This window comes from Sorex araneus, chromosome 5 (assembly GCF_027595985.1).
Source record: "Sorex araneus isolate mSorAra2 chromosome 5, mSorAra2.pri, whole genome shotgun sequence".
In the NCBI taxonomy this organism is placed as follows: Eukaryota; Metazoa; Chordata; class Mammalia; order Eulipotyphla; family Soricidae; genus Sorex; species Sorex araneus.
In genome coordinates this window covers 119,342,577-119,359,098 of record NC_073306.1, presented here as the reverse complement: position 1 = coordinate 119,359,098, position 16,522 = coordinate 119,342,577, and the positions used below count along the sequence as shown (strand labels likewise).

General features: G+C 40.3%; 1 protein-coding gene across 13 annotated transcripts in view; it reads left to right on the top strand.

The window, feature by feature from the left end:
- CPNE1 (copine 1) overlaps positions 1–16,522 on the top strand; it is a 45,748-nt gene that overhangs the window by 9,146 nt on the left and 20,080 nt on the right. For 5 of the 13 annotated variants that reach the window (XM_055140916.1, XM_055140915.1, XM_055140913.1 and 2 more), the window contains exon 3: positions 656–7,831. The exons of 5 other annotated variants lie outside the window; for them this stretch is intronic. In XM_055140916.1, coding sequence (XP_054996891.1) covers positions 678–3,623 — 2,946 coding nt within the window. In that variant the 5' untranslated portion in view covers positions 656–677 and the 3' untranslated portion in view covers positions 3,624–7,831. Of the gene's footprint in view, positions 1–655; positions 7,832–16,522 lie in introns of those variants that run through there. 3 more of the 13 variants (XM_055140919.1, XM_055140920.1, XM_004612527.2) reach the window with 3 other exon arrangements.

The following is a 16,522-nucleotide window of genomic DNA, read 5'->3' as shown; positions in this document are numbered from 1 at the left end:
GTTATTTTTCCCAGTGATGCTTTTGAATTCTTAATATGTATTAATCTTATTTGTGATGAATATATAGATATTTCATTCCTTTTTAATGTTTCTTAAAGCTAGCTTGTAAGGCAGATTAAAGAGTTTTGGGATAAAAAAATTAGTATTTAGTATTATTTGCAACTCGTTTGTATTTCAGTTTTCTATTTCTTTTGAATTTGGGGGATTGAGCCATGTAAAGTAACAATTCTATGAAGCTGAGAAATTTATAGGGATGGTAAGCAAGATTAAAATAACAACTTTGATGCATTCTTTGTTTTTCTCGCATAGGTTGTTTGTTAAACTTTGTTTCCTGATTGGCCTTATACATTTTTTTGTGTACTTATTACTTATAGTGGTCTAAAAAGATTGTTTGATTCCCATGGATTTTTTTGGAGTTGTTTATTTTTGAGTCTCGGAACTGACCTAGTTGTTTTCAGAATGAATATCTTTTGGAAGTTGAAATTACCTAGATTTTACATGTAAATGGCATGTAATGTTGTCTTTAGAGTATCCAAAATTTAAAATTACATCGCTTGTGATTCAGGAAATAATTAAGGGCTGGTCATTCTTGTAGCTAAAAACTTGGTGTAATAAACAGGAGTCTGACTTGGCCGTTGCCTTTTCTCATCTGCAGGTGTTTGTGCTTTCAGCGCAGCATGGCTGTGGTCATCCGTTTGCAAGGTCTCCCAATTGTGGCGGGGACCATGGACATTCGCCACTTCTTCTCTGGATTGACCATCCCTGATGGGGGCGTGCATATTGTAGGGGGTGAACTGGGTGAGGCTTTCATCGTTTTTGCCACTGATGAAGATGCAAGGCTTGGTATGATGCGCACAGGTGGTACAATTAAAGGGTCAAAAGTAACACTATTGTTGAGTAGTAAAACGGAAATGCAGAATATGATTGAACTGAGTCGTAGGCGTTTTGAAACTGCCAACTTAGATATACCACCAGCAAACTCTAGTAGATCAGGACCGCCTCCTAGCTCAGGAATGAGTGGCAGGGTAAACTTACCTACAACAGTACCCAACTTTAATAATCCTTCACCCACTGTAGTTACTGCTGCTACTTCTGTTCATGAAAGCAACAAAAATATACAGACATTTTCCACAGCCAGCATAGGAACGGCTCCTCCAAATATGGGGGCCTCCTTTGGGAGCCCAACGTTTAGCTCAACTATACCAAGCACAGCCTCTCCAATGAACACAGTCCCACCACCACCAATTCCTCCAATCCCAGCGATGCCATCTATGCCACCAATGCCGTCTATTCCCCCAATACCCGTTCCTCCTCCAGTACCTACATTGCCTCCTGTGCCTCCTGTGCCCCCAATGCCCCCAGTACCTTCTGTGCCACCCATGACCCCATTGCCACCCATGTCAGGTATGCCACCCTTGAACCCTCCACCTGTGGCACCACTACCTGCTGGAATGAATGGCTCTGGAGCACCTATGAATCTGAACAATAACCTGAACCCTGTGTTTCTGGGTCCATTGAATCCTGTTAATCCTATCCAGATGAACTCTCAAAGCGGAGTGAAACCACTTCCCATCAATCCTGATGATCTTTATGTTAGTGTACATGGAATGCCCTTTTCTGCAATGGAAAATGATGTCAGAGATTTTTTCCATGGGCTCCGTGTTGATGCAGTGCACTTGTTGAAAGATCATGTGGGTCGAAATAATGGGAATGGATTGGTTAAGTTCCTCTCCCCTCAAGATACCTTTGAAGCTTTGAAAAGAAACAGAATGCTGATGATTCAACGTTATGTGGAAGTTAGCCCTGCCACAGAGAGACAGTGGGTAGCTGCTGGAGGCCATATCACTTTTAAGCAAAGTATGGGACCTTCTGGACAAACCCATCCCCCTCCTCAGACACTTCCCAGATCAAAATCGCCCAGTGGGCAGAAAAGATCAAGGTCAAGATCACCACATGAGGCTGGTTTTTGTGTTTATTTGAAAGGGTTACCATTTGAAGCAGAAAACAAGCATGTCATTGATTTTTTTAAGAAGTTGGATATTGTGGAAGATAGTATTTATATTGCTTATGGACCCAATGGGAAAGCAACTGGTGAAGGCTTCGTAGAGTTCAGGAATGAGGCTGACTATAAGGCTGCTCTATGTCGACATAAACAATATATGGGCAGTCGTTTTATTCAAGTTCATCCAATAACTAAGAAGGGCATGCTAGAAAAGATAGATATGATTCGAAAAAGACTGCAAAACTTCAGCTATGACCAGAGGGAAATGATGTTGAATCCAGAGGGGGATGTCAGTTCTGCCAAAGTCTGTGCCCACATTACAAATATTCCATTCAGCATTACCAAGATGGATGTTCTTCAGTTCCTAGAAGGAATTCCTGTGGATGAAAATGCTGTTCATGTTCTTGTTGATAACAATGGGCAAGGTCTAGGACAGGCATTGGTTCAGTTTAAAAATGAAGATGATGCACGTAAGTCTGAACGCTTACACCGTAAAAAACTTAATGGGAGAGAAGCTTTTGTTCATGTAGTTACTCTAGAAGATATGAGAGAGATTGAGAAAAATCCCCCTGCTCAAGGCAAAAAGGGGTTAAAGATGCCTGTGCCAGGTAATCCTGCAGTTCCAGGAGTGCCCAATGCAGGAGTGCCCGGTGCAGGAGTGCCTGGTGCAGGAGTGCCCAGTGCAGGAGTGCCCGGTTCTGGAGTGCCCAGTGCAGGAGTGCCCGGGGCAGGAGTGCCTGGGGCAGGAATGCCCGGCGCTGGAGTGCCTGGCGCTGTGATGCCTGGAGCTGCCATGCCCGGCCCCGCCATGCCTGGTGCTACCATGCCCGGTGCTGTGTTGCCCGGTGCTGCGATGTCTGGTGCTGGGATACCTGGCCCGGGGATGCCCGGCCCGGGGATGCCTGGTGTGGGGATACCTGGTGCAGGGATTCCTGGTGCAGGAGGTGAAGAGCATGCCTTCCTGACCGTAGGGTCTAAGGAAGCCAATAATGGGCCTCCATTTAACTTTCCTGGTAATTTTGGTGGGTCAAATGCCTTTGGACCACCACTCCCTCCTCCAGGATTAGGAGGGGCCTTTGGTGATGTTAGGCCTGGTATGCCTTCCGTTGGAAATAGTGGTTTGCCGGGTTTAGGACTGGATGTTCCAAGTTTTGGTGGTGGACCAAATAATATAAGTGGGCCAGGATTTGGAGGGGGCCCTCAGAATTTTGGAAATGGTCCTGGTGGCTTAGGTGGCCCTCCTGGCTTTGGAACTGGCCCTCCTGGTCTTGGGAGTGCCCCTGGGCATTTGAGTGGACCACCAGCCTTTGGGCCTGGGCCTGGCCCTGGGCCAATCCATATTGGTGGTCCCCCTGGCTTTGGATCTAGTTCTGGAAAACCAGGACCAACTGTAATTAAAGTGCAGAATATGCCCTTCACTGTGTCTATTGATGAGATTCTAGATTTCTTTTATGGTTATCAAGTGATCCCAGGCTCAGTATGTTTAAAATACAACGAAAAAGGTATGCCCACAGGTGAAGCCATGGTGGCCTTCGAATCTCGTGATGAAGCCACAGCTGCTGTCTTTGATTTAAATGACAGACCTATTGGCTCAAGGAAAGTAAAACTTGTATTAGGATAGCTGTTCACATCAGTTCTTTATAGGGTAGCTTCATAGTGCTGTGATTAAATGCATCCAGATTGTTTCCTAGTATTTCCAGGTTAGAACCTGTGGATTGACTCAATTGCATATAGATTGGTTTTCATAACATAGAGCATTGGTTGACAGAAGACTCATTCATTATAGGGATAAACATTGCTGTATGTTACAGTAAAACTATCTGGAGGGAACACAAAAATGATTTTGGTATACCATTAGAGAAACCATTTGTAAAACTCAAATGACCATATAACGCATATCAAGGAATCTAGATTGGTTTTGTTTTATACCGATGAGGTGAAGAAAATAGAAATGTCAGTAAGAGCTCCTAAGAGTGCTCTTGCCAGCTGCTGAAAAATAGAAGTTGGCTACTATTGGAATTTGGTTTCAAGCTGGACGGATTTGCTTTGTTATAGGGTCAAAGCTTTGTCTAAAGTCCTTATTTTCTTTTCAAATTAAATAAAATCTCTGTATTCAGATTCACTGTATGTACCTTTATTGCTTCTTGAGGGTTCTTGCTGTACAGACAGTCATGCTTCTGAAGTTGCTGCTTTGTTTGCCTAATTGACTCATTTGTAAATGAGCAGACTGTTTTGTTGTTTTAATATAAAACTCCCGGTATTTGGTTTGTGCTATGACCTTGAATTTTTGTTTCTAATGTCACACTTATAACTGTGTGAAAATACTCTTGCCACAAAAATAAAATATGTAGTCCTCTACCTATCAGAGCCTTTTGGTTTGACCGCCAAGTTTTAGTTTAGTCAGTTAAAAAAAAATTTTTTTTTTTGAATGGCATCAAAACCCAGAAACCACTTTTTAATAATCACTGTTTACAACTTTATTTGAAGTTCTGTCCATGGTAGATTGATGTTCTGGCAGTCACCTTTTGTCCCAAATTTATGTGAAATTTTGACCTGTAACTAAACAGAGCCCATTCATAAGAAAGAGCATTATTATTATATCTTGAGTTTTAAAGTTAAAACTTAGTTCTGTTAGCAGAAATTACAGAATAAAAGGATCCATAAGCTGATCTGTAGATTGAAAAGCATTCCTGTTACTTGGAGGCTTTTTGGTCTGGTTGTTTGATCAGTAGCCTGTTTACAAAAGATATTCATATAGAGAACAAGTATAGCTGCAGATAGGAGAGAGTTGATTCTCCTTGCCCTTTCACACTCTTCTTTGGCACTCAGGACACTAAGCCAGAAGGACCTGTTTGGGGGTGGAGAATTCTGGTTGGTAAGTGTCCTGTCATGAAAACAATTGTCTTCTAAGTCCTTGCTGCTATAAAGGGCTCTGCTTAAGATCACTTACTAGTTAAAATGCTCGAAAGATATGTTACAATATAAACATGGAGTGGGAAATTGGAGAGTGATCATGAAAAACAAATTTTATCTTTCACATGGGTCTCTGTCTTGGTTTGAAACATACCCAACATTTCCTACAAATCAGTGAACTTACAAAGGGGACGTCCTCTTGAACGAATACTCGCTATATTTGAAAAAATCTAGTGCCTTTTGGGTGTTGCAAGTCGTGGGATACTGAAGTAGAATGGCATTAGAATTAAGAGTGGCAACAGTTTCATTTGTGTGGTAAGATTTGGAAAGCCTTTTATCACTAAAATCTTAGAGTACTGATAGCACAGGATATTTTGTTTAAGGAAGAGTGTTTTCGGCTTTCAAAGAAGACAAGGCTGTGTTGTAGATCTTTTGATAATTCACAAATGCTTGCTTTGACAGATCATAGATAATGCCTCCTCAACTAAAAAAGCAATATGATGTTTGTATATGCTGTTCATTATAAGTGTTCTGTTAAGTAATCATTTTTCATTCCAAAGACAAGAGTACAGAAACTTCAGCACTGCTTGGGAGTCTTTATTTCGACTGCAGATTTAATTTTTCCCATTGGAAAGCTATTTTCATTTTAGAAAAATGGGTTGAAACTCAGTCTTTTCACAATTTATTTTGGTTATACGTTCGTTCGTACATTCAAATTAAATATTTCATAGTTTATTAAAACTACTTTGTTATTTCTACCACATCTTAGAAAAATAATGAAAAGGAAAAGTTGGTTTTATTGTTCATCAGATTAAATAAAAAACAGTGGATTGTGTAGAATTTGGAGAGAACTATGTTTCATATTTGGTTGAATCACAACAGTGTTTTTCTTGTTGTGAAATGTAATTAAATGCTTTGCCCTCTGGAACTTGATTTTGTATCTGAGACTTATTAACAGTGGTAACTGCTAACTATACTGTTCACCCTGTTTTGGGCATTGGAGTTAAAAATTTTTCAATATGTTCTGTGAAATATACCTCTGCAGATTTTCTCAAGAAACTAGATTTGGTTGAAAATTTATTTTCCTATTTGATTTGTACAGTATGAAGGATATGTAAAGCTTTGCTAAAAGTTATGTGCATTTGTAAACACTATCGTGATATTTTCAAATTGATGTAAATTTTACTGTGTTTTTGGCAACTGGCGACTGACATTTATGGAAGAGAATCTTTTTCATTAGGTTTAATTTTTTTCTTGTCTCAACCTCCGCTTTTATTTTAAAGGATTATAGAAATCTGCAAAATGTATTTTATAAATAAGCACATTTGTAAACTTCTGAACTTTAGTGAAATATTTAGTTTATAAGCAACATTTGGAGGTGTGTTTATTGTTTACACTGTAGCTTGGATGTACAATTATTAGGGGCTTCCGAACCCCCCCCAATGCAACACTGCTAAGAGTGAAATACAGTTTCTAGCTTTGTAATTCAAGTTGTCAAAAGCATCAACAATGACTATTACATGAGGAAACTTTTAGTTCACAATATCAGTAATATGTTGTGCAATTAGGCCTATCATGTCAATTGGATCAAAATCTCGTGGTTTGTTAAACTAAGCAACTAAGCATACATACATTTTGTGTGGGAACAACTTTGCATAGAAAACAGGAGGGGGCACCGTGTTAGCGCATAGGGTAGGGCACTTGCCTCAAACTTGACCAGCCTGGGTTTGATCCCTAGCACCTCATAATAATCTCTTAAGCCTCTCCAGAAGTCGTCTGTGAGTGCAGAGCCAAGAGTGTGTCCTGAACACCATCAGGTGTGGCTCAAAAGAAACAAAATTAAAACAGTAATGTCTGAGAGCCCTAATCAAAAGCCCCCAACTGGATTTTGTCATTATTTACAGGTGTGAGTCAGGTGTTTAAAATCTACTCATCACTTGGAAGAACACTAAAAATTAGTAAAGAAACTGAAAATTGGGGGCCGGAGCGATAGCACTGCGGGTAGGGCGTTTGCCTTGCACGCGGCTGGCCTGGGTTCAATCCCCAGCATCCCGTAAGGTCTCCCCAGCACGCCAGGAGTAATTCCTGAGTGCATGAGCCAGGAGTAACCCCTGTGCATCGCCGGGTATGACTCAAAAAGAAAAAAAAAAAAAACCCTAAAAATTACTACTGGCCAAACCTTTTGCTAAGAATTCCTGACATTGATCCCTTTTAACAATCATTTCCCATTCTTGAAAAAATTGCCAGATATAATTTTTTTTTACTGGCTGTTCTACAGTAATACAAACTGTAAAGACCAAACAATAAAAAATTGCCAGTATGACCCCAGTTTTGCCAGCAGATGTTGCCTTGGCATTATTTAGCAGAAGTTTTATCTATAAAGTTGAGGTCTTGAATATTGCTCAATAAACTTATCATAAAACAAAACAGGCTGATGCTTTTAAATGTTTCAACTGCACCAGAATACTGAGCTCTAATTCCTGGTAATCTTTGTTTTGTTTTTAAACTTCTAAAAATGTTTTGTGCCTTTGGAAAGGTGGATTTGGTGATTTGGAGATAAGTTGCTGCCTAACATTGTCTGCTAATGCTTAAATATGGAAAGAAGATTGCTGGATCAGCAGGGAGGAAACTTGATTCTAGGTCAAACCTGTAATACCCACCTTTTTCAGACTTTAAAAAACTACATGTAAAGAGCAAACAAGATTCACCTTTTCATAGTCTTAAAAGGCACTTTGAAATGCCCTTTTAAAAAACAATTGCTTTTGGAAGTGGGGAAATATATTACTAGGGTACATTGATAATTACATGGTACCTGTTAAACTTAGTTTATCCATTTTTTTCCCTTGTATTGGATTAGTATGTGAGGTATATAAGATGTAGAAGGGGATAGAGGAATAAAAATATTGATGCTTATTACACTGATGTTTTTGTCACAAATTTATTCAAGTTCTGAAAAAAAAGGTTAAAAGTGAAAAATTTTCATGAACTCATTTTTGTTTAAAAATCTAAATTAGAATTGAGAGAAATTAGTAGGCTGTTCTTTTTAAAACTCGGGAAATGTTTATTATATTTATCTGTGTCATGTAAAAATTTTAGCCTGAGTTTGCCTGTCCACTTTGTTTTAAGGGTTTAGACTAGACATGTAGTTTAGGTGTTAACCAGGTATTTAACCTGGAGGAGTTTAACCAGGTATTTGAAAAATCACAGGGTAAAATCAAATCTGCCATAGATACCCAGACTGTCCTTTACCTTGTTAAAGTGGTGGGCTCTGCTAATACATATCTTTTGTAGCTCAGAGGAGATCACTCCTGTTAATTGTCTGTTTTTCTGCATTTTATCCATTATTTTTCAATGCCTTTTCTACTTAACCCTCAAAGTAGAGCTTTTGTGGCACGTGGTAGAATCCATAATGGGACTTTTATTTTAAAAAATTCTTTGATTTCAGTTTTATCTTTAGCATAAAGTCATAACACATGAACTTATTATAAATATTCTGGGAAGAATATTTTGCCTAGAATATTTCACAATATACTCTGCAGTCTGTGTTGATGGCACAATTTTCCTATATAGTGACTTCTGGGAAAATACACCTTCAGAAACAAAACACATGTCTTATTAGTGCCCTTTCATGTAAATATTACTTAACTACTGATCCTGTATTTACTCTTGATGCCTATAACTACTTTGTACCTAGAGAATCTCACAAGCATCTAGTTCAAAATATAACTCCTTTTTCTGGATGACCATAGCTAGCAGGGAGCAGTTAGGGTGACTGCTTTTTTATTGAAGAAACTATGGGGGAAAACATCACTTGATCATATGCAAGCATTGCAGGGCCAGGCATGGAGGCAGCACTAAAATCTAGGTTGTAGGTGGTGCTCTGTAAAATCTCTATCAGTAAAATCTTACCAGTATTCTTTGAATTCTGTCAATAGGCCCAAACCTTAGTCCAGTAAAAAATGTTGATTAAGCCATCAAGACAAACACCTGAGCATTGGAATTGACATCTCAGTTCTGGATGTCTGGACTGGACTTTAAAGATTTAGTAGTTGAAGGTCATTCTTCCTTACCAATAGATGACTTGGCTGTTTCATCTTGAGAGGGAGAGGTAACTCTAAGGGAAAAATAGGAGCCATGGCCAGCAGAATATGGTTAAATGTGAACAAAGTCAAGGCAATAATGTTTCCTGGGCAAAAGCTATTTAAACAGACTGCTCTTAAGTGTTTTATTACTTCTCCAGTGTGCTGCCAGTTTCTCCTTTTTACCCACTTATATTTTCTGCTTTTAATTGGGTCTATGAAATTGGTTAGTACAGTGGGTTAGGGAGTGGTGATAATCATCAATCTGGAAATGTTACCCATCATTGCTGCCTTTGTTGTCCTGGCCTCCCAATTGCTATAGGGATAAGGTGTGAGTTGACTCATACTTTATAGTGAAGAATATGTCACCTAAGCATTTGTGCTGCATCTTAAATACAACAAGCATGTTTTGCTAAAAGAAATCACATTAGTCGTAGAATGGGAAAGAAGGATCAAGAAATTCAGCTACTTAATGGGATCTTTAGTCATACCAACTCATGCTCTACTGATGGTTTTTAGTTTTTATTTTCACTTGTAAGCTAATTCCATCCTCCACTATGACCACTAGTTACAGTAGAGAGGTCATTTCCTCTTTACATGATTTATAATCTTAGATCAACAGATTTGAATTAGAAACATTTGCTTCCAAACCTTTAACAGTTTTGTAGGTATATTCAGCTTAGTTATAGTTGTATTCCTTGCTAATCACAAACATTTGAGCAAGACTGGAACGAAAAGACCTAGGTTCAATCCCCAACTCTTCATATGGTCTTCTGAGCACAGAGCCAGGAAAAAGCCCTGAGCACTGCCAGGTGTGGCCCCCAAACAGAAATCAAGTGCATAATGTTGTGTGCACCTAGCACTACTGTAATTTGTGGAAAAGGAAGTAAAATGAGAGACCTATTCTTTGAAACTTTTTGTAAAAATGTTTAAATACATTTGTCCTAGATAAAAGGTGCACTCATACAACAAAAACTGGCTGGTTATTAAAATGAAAAATGATATTAAGAACACATGTAAATATAATTTTTAAAGTGATGCATTATGGCACTAAATGAAAATGGTGCTTATTCTAGAAACCGTTGAAGTTGTTTCATAACAGCATGGCCTGAGGTTCCAGCAGCCTGAGATGACTAAGCTGAACATCAGTAGGACATCCAGATGAGGGCTCTAGGGGTGCCCTTGCCTATAAGAGAGAACCTTTTACATCTTTCAGTGATCCTTTCTCTAACCAGCAAGTACCACATAAACATTCTAACAGGATGGATGTTCGTTCACAAGTACTTCAGAATTAATTTTCCCATCTTTTTAACCACTAATATGCATAGTGAAAACACTAAGTTCTATGTGGGGATTAATTTAGTAGAATTTTAGTTTCAGTATGTGAAATGTCATTTCTTCTAGACTGGCCAGTAGAACTTTCATAATGGTGTTCCCATCTATGTTGATACAAGTATAAGCCATATGTAAGCTAGTGGCCACTGCTTTGACAAGCACAATTTCAGATTGACCACAGAATTTCTACTTCTATGTCTGATCTTCGGAGACCTTTGAATGTAGACAAGCACTAAGAAATATAAGTCACGTGATGTGAATTAAATTTCTGGTGACTCCATTAGAAAGGAACAGGACGGTGGTTTAAAGCCCAATGGCTAAGCTTTTACACGGGAGGCCTGGGTTTTGTCTCTTGACACCACATGTTTTCCATGTACCAAGCCTGGAATAACACCTGAGGTGGCAGCAAAACTTGGGGGAAAAAAAAAAAACGGTGCTAGAGAGATAGTGTAAGGTGCTTTGCGCACAACTACCCAGCTTAAACAGCCAGCACTGTATATAGTCCCCTGAGAACTACCAGGAATGGGACAAACAAGTGACAAGTTAATTTTTTAGATTAGGCCCAATAGATTTGAAATAACATTTCAGTCTATACTCACTTTGTACTCTTCTAGAAACCAGTGTATATTTCATTCAGAACACAACTTGGATTTTTGAAGTAACAATACTTAAAATACAAATACATAATAGCCACATTTAGGAACTATTCTTTTGAACAACAGGTTTCTTGCCATTTCTGTGTTCTGCCTTTTTCTTTTTCTTTTTTTTTTTTGGATATTGGCACTCTGTCCTCTATTTCTAGACCTTTCAGATTTTTAGAAGGGATTAGTCTAAGATAACCTTTTTTTGGAGAGGGGCACACCTGGGTAGTGCTCAAGGATTGCTCCTGGCAGGGCTTGGGGGCCATATATAGCATGGGGGCTATATATGGCCCCCATGTATAGCATGGTGGGAATTGAACCTCAGTGGACTGCAGGGCAAACTCGATCTCCTATGTTAACACTCCGACCCCTAAGAAGATAACAATTACATGGATTATGAAATCCTCTCCCTCTTTTTCTCAACTTCCTTAACATAATCTCGCCCATACATTTCCAGTGAGTTTAGTCTAGTGCTGGGTCTTGCGTAGTATACAGAACATGAGCTGGGATCAAAACAAAAGTGCTGTGGGCAGGGTGCTTATCTTGTACATAGGTGACCCAGGCTTGATCCCTGGCATCTGTATGGTCTCTCAGGCACTGCCAGGAGAAATCCCTGAATGTAGAGCCAGGAGTAAGCTTGAGCATCTCCTGGTGTCATTGCCCAAACCAAAACAGGACGTCGTTTTCCATGGGCTTTTTTGTTTATCCATCTCCTTTGTTCTATAGGTTGTGTTACCCATTTGAGACACCACATTCTTGTCAGTGTGATGCTTGGGAGGGAGTTTTAGATACATAGGCAAGAGAGACATTTTACTAAAAATGTAGATGAAAGAAATGTACATTCCAGCAGGGTAGGGTAGGGTAGAGCAGTTGGCACCCAGTAGAGGTTATCTGAAATATTTGGTGTAAATCATTATACTGAGTTAAATTGTATTTTACCTTATTCATGCCCATTATTGAAGTTTTATTTAGGAATTTGATGAAATCTTCCAAGCGTGGAATCAATTCCTGCCTTGACAGAAATTAGGGAGGATATGGCGGATGCAGATTTATCTTCGATGTGTACAGTGCTCATTAAAGTTTTTGTTGTTAGGGGTTGGAGAGAAAGTTCAGTGGGTAGGGCTTTTGCCTTGCACAAGCCATACCCAGATTTGATCCCCAACACCCTACTTGGTCTGCTGAGCATCACGACTATGACAAAAACAATGAAGTTAATCTTGTAGGAAGAGGTCACATGAGCCTCACTGCTTTTTTCAGTGGTCAGATGTTCTTTTTGATTGGTGTATATAACAAGGTATGTGCTGTTGCTAAATTGGGTGTATATGGAATTAAATATGTGACCCAAAAATAGTCATTTTCTTTTTCTGACTTAAGTGTTCTACAAAATGGGATTTAATTAGATCATTTACATCCACTTAAACTATGATTTAATTTGTCCAGCTATTCTATTTCTGAAATCTGTACTGAATTTGAATATTGTGTTTCTTGTGGGGTTTTTTTTGGGGGGTGTGGGGGGCCATTCCTAGCGGTACTAATGGCTCTGCACTTGGATGGTCACTCTTGGAGGGTTGGGGGACCCTGTAGAGTGTCAGGGATCAAACCCAGGTCAGCGTGGTGCAAACAAGCACATTACCTATTGTAATCTCTGTCTGGCTCCTTGTTTTATTTTGAGGTGACATCCAGTGGTGCACAGGGGTCACTCCTGGCAGTGTTCTGGTGACCCTGGCGGTGCTCTGATGTCTGTATGTGTTGCAGGGATTGAACTCGGGTTGGCAAAGTGCAAGGCAAGCCCCCCCCCCAATCATTGTACCCTTTTTCTTTGTGTTTTTGGGCCACATCCTCCAATCCTTAGGGCTTCTTCTGCTCAGCACTCAGGGATCACTCCTGACAGACTTGGGGGACCTTATGGGATGTTGGGGATTGAACCCAGGTTGGATGCGTGTAAGGCATGTGCCATATCCACTCTACTATCCATCCAGCCCTGACCCCTGTACTTTTCTGAAAAGACCCTGAATTTGAATTTTATTATTTTGTTTTTGGACTATGCCCAGCTGTGCTCAGGGCTTCTGACTCTGTGCTCAGGAATCACTAATGACTGGATTGGGGAACCGTATAGGTGCTGGGGATTGAACATCTGAGTTTGCCTTGTGAACATCAAATGCCCTACTCACTGTACTATCCTTCCAACCCCTGGCCCATGAATTTGAATCTTAGGGGGAAAAAGAACAAATTGAACTCAAGTTTTGGTATGGCTACTGTTGGTTTTTTTTGGCAGGGGAATACTCAGTTTTTGTGTTGGGGTTAATCCAGCCATGCTCAGGCTTGCTTTGGGTGATGCTCAGGGAAATGTATTGTTGGGGATTCAACCCAGGTCAGCCATGTTCAAGGCAAACATCCTATCCATTACTCTATCCATTCCCTACTTACGTATTTTTGGTTGTGACTTTAGTCATATTGCAGCTAGAAAACGCTGTTTGGGAGAATTGACCCCTTGTGAGAATGGGTTCCTTTCCAGCTAATTAAGATCCTTTGGAGAAGATAGGAGGTTATTCTTCACAGGAAGTGATGAAACTGCAGATGAATCTTCTTTGGAACATTTTTAAAAAAGAAATTAGCTAATTTGGCCTTACTCTTGTTAAGGAGAGGGCACTTTTCATGGTTACTCTTATTTATTATTCCAAATAACCCTGTGAAGTCATTATCAATAACCCTGTAAAGTCCCATTATCATCTTCACTTTATATATGGATAGGGAAATTCAGGTAAAGAGGAGCTAAATATCTACAGAAAGTGTAAACAGATCGGTCCAGTGGTAGAGCCTTTGGGCCTTCAGTGGTTTCTTGCCTCTCTAACCCGAGGGGAAGGTACAGAAACAAAAGGCCGTTGGAATAGGCCGTGTCATAGGAATGAACCTGTTGGGAAAGCAGATCCACTCTTTCTTCCTCAACTGTATGGAGGAGCAGACCAGGTCAGCCTCAGGCTGAATTTATTACTCGGGACCTGAATTTCCTTTGAAATAGACAAGAGGAGATTTTGTGTAAGTACATTCATTTTAGTTACAGAACTGAAAAAAAATGCTTTAGAATTTTCTGGCTTGAAGCTCATATTTTCCTTTTTTTTAATTTTGTCCACATATTTGAATCTCTGAAGAAACGGAGACATTGTTGTGTTTGGTGTTAATTTAGTTTGCTGACTTTAGGTTTGGGGGACACTTTGACTTTATACTTAGTGGTCACTGTTGTCTGTGATCAGGATTATATATGTGGCATAGGAATTGAACCCAGCCTCCTGCCTGCAGGGTGTACTCCAGTCTGGTGAGCTCTCTCCAGCCTACAGGTTGGGGTTCAATGTTGCATAAGTATTTTTAAGACATTGAAGTTGGAGCACTGGTTTCAAACCGCAGAAAATAGCAAAATTAGCAAAATCCAGGTGGGAATAACCCCCCCCACACACACACCACCAACCCTGCCCCCTGATGCTCAGGAGTGATGCGCTCCAGGGGTAGCGCATATAGGCCCCTCAGCAGAGTAATTTGTCAGCTTACATGACCTAAGCAGTGGTTGCTGTCCACACTTCGCTTGTGTCCTGATTGTGTGTGTGGAGGGGCACCACAACCTTTGGTGTTTAGAGGACCATGTGGTGCTAGGATTAAACAAGGTTAGCAACATTCAAGGCAGGCACCTTAACCCCTGTATTTTCTCTCCAGCCCTTTCACTTTTACTTTTTGTGTCAGCATGTACATTTTAAGCTTTATAGTATTACCTAATACTATGTGGCAGCCAGACTTCTTATAAGTGTACAGATCTAAACCAAATCCCTGCTTGGTGTTTTTATTAGATAGAGACAGTATTAGCCCTCAGTCATATATGAATTAAGGACATGTACTTTTATGGTAAGGATTTGCATATTTTGTTCAGCTTGTGATCTATAAGGGCTGTTGTTGGGGCCATTTTGTTTTTGGGCCGCAGCAGTGCTCAAAGTGACTTCTGACTCTGTGCTCAGATCATTCCTGCCAGGGCTCACGGGACCATCTGTGGTTCCAGGTCTCAAGTGCAGGTCAGCTTCAAGCAAGGCAAGTGCTCTAGCCACTGCACTATTACATTATTACTCAATAACACAAATATTTATTTTTTTATTTTTACGTCACACCCGGCGGTGCACAGGGGCAATTCCTGACTGCACTCAGGAATTACTCTTGGTGGTGCTCAGAGGACCATATGGGATGCTGGGAATCAAACCCAGGCCAGCCACATGCAAGCAAATGCCCTCCCGGCTGTGCTCTCTCTCCAGCCCCGACACAAATATTTAATAAAAAGCACCAGCCTATGCTCTTGGGGCTTTGATTTAAGTTAAGGGAATATCTGAGTTATAGGAAGAAGCAAGGGTAAAAATAGCAAAACCTGTCTTTTGAGGGGGACAGGAATGAAAAAAATACTGGTGGACACGTTTGTCTTTTTTGATCTTACGGGAAGAGAGTTAATCCATGGGTGGTGAATTTCCCACTGGGAACTTACAGAGAACTTCCTGATTGACTTTCAAGATCCAGCATCTGAGCTGCTTCAGCTTGCCAAGGTAGGCAGCAGATGTGTGACCGTGGATTTGGTTTGTGGAAGGGCTGATTCTGCCTCCCCTCTCCTGCCATCACTTGAGTGCTTGGTTCCTCTTCACAGCCTGGAAATAGGATTGAAATTTGGTGTGTTTCCTTGTGGAGCTAAGAGACCAGTATGGAGGATGGATGAGCTCAGTTGGGATTAGGATCCAACTGGCTGCAGGAGAATGATCTATGAAGAACAAATTTGAGAGTCTCCTAAGGGGGGGAGGGGAGACACTGGAAAATAAAAAGCAAATTACTCTCTGTGATAGAAACTGGGATTCCTTATCAACTCATACTGGCAAACTAGTTAGCTAGAGAGAACAAGCGTTCATGTTTATTGTTTGTGTAATTGCTCTATTCTAAAATTTGGGCCACCTGCTTACAAACTTCCCTCACTGTCATTGAACAATTTGCTGGTCCTTAAAAAATATATAAACCTGCTACAACACACCTCAGTAAACCTCCTTCAAGCATCCTTCTATGCTTGTCTGTGCTGTCTGACAGAAGAGAGCTGTGGCATTGTATCTAAAATTGTATGGATTGAGTGCAAAGTGAGAAGAGCGCTAGACCTAAGGGATGATAATAGCCAGTGCTGTTAATAGTAAAAGTGTACTAAACAAGTATATAAGCCACATAAATCCACATAAATCTTTGGAAATTTGTAATGGGGGGAGGGTTAATGAGATAAGACAAGATTGTTAAAGCACTTGCATGTGGCCAACCCTGGACCGCATATGGTCCCCTGAATACTTCTAGAAGTGACCCCTGATTCTGAGCCAGGAAGTGTTGAATACTGCTTGGTGGTGTTCCCCCAAAAATCAATAATGTGCTGCACTTAATGCCTAAGGGACTGGAGCTTTAGGAAGTGTTTTGGCTAAACTAAAAGGAAGCAAATGTTTTGGTACGTCTATAATATCATTAATGGGTAGGCAGGAGTAAGGCCATTGTGTGGAAATGTC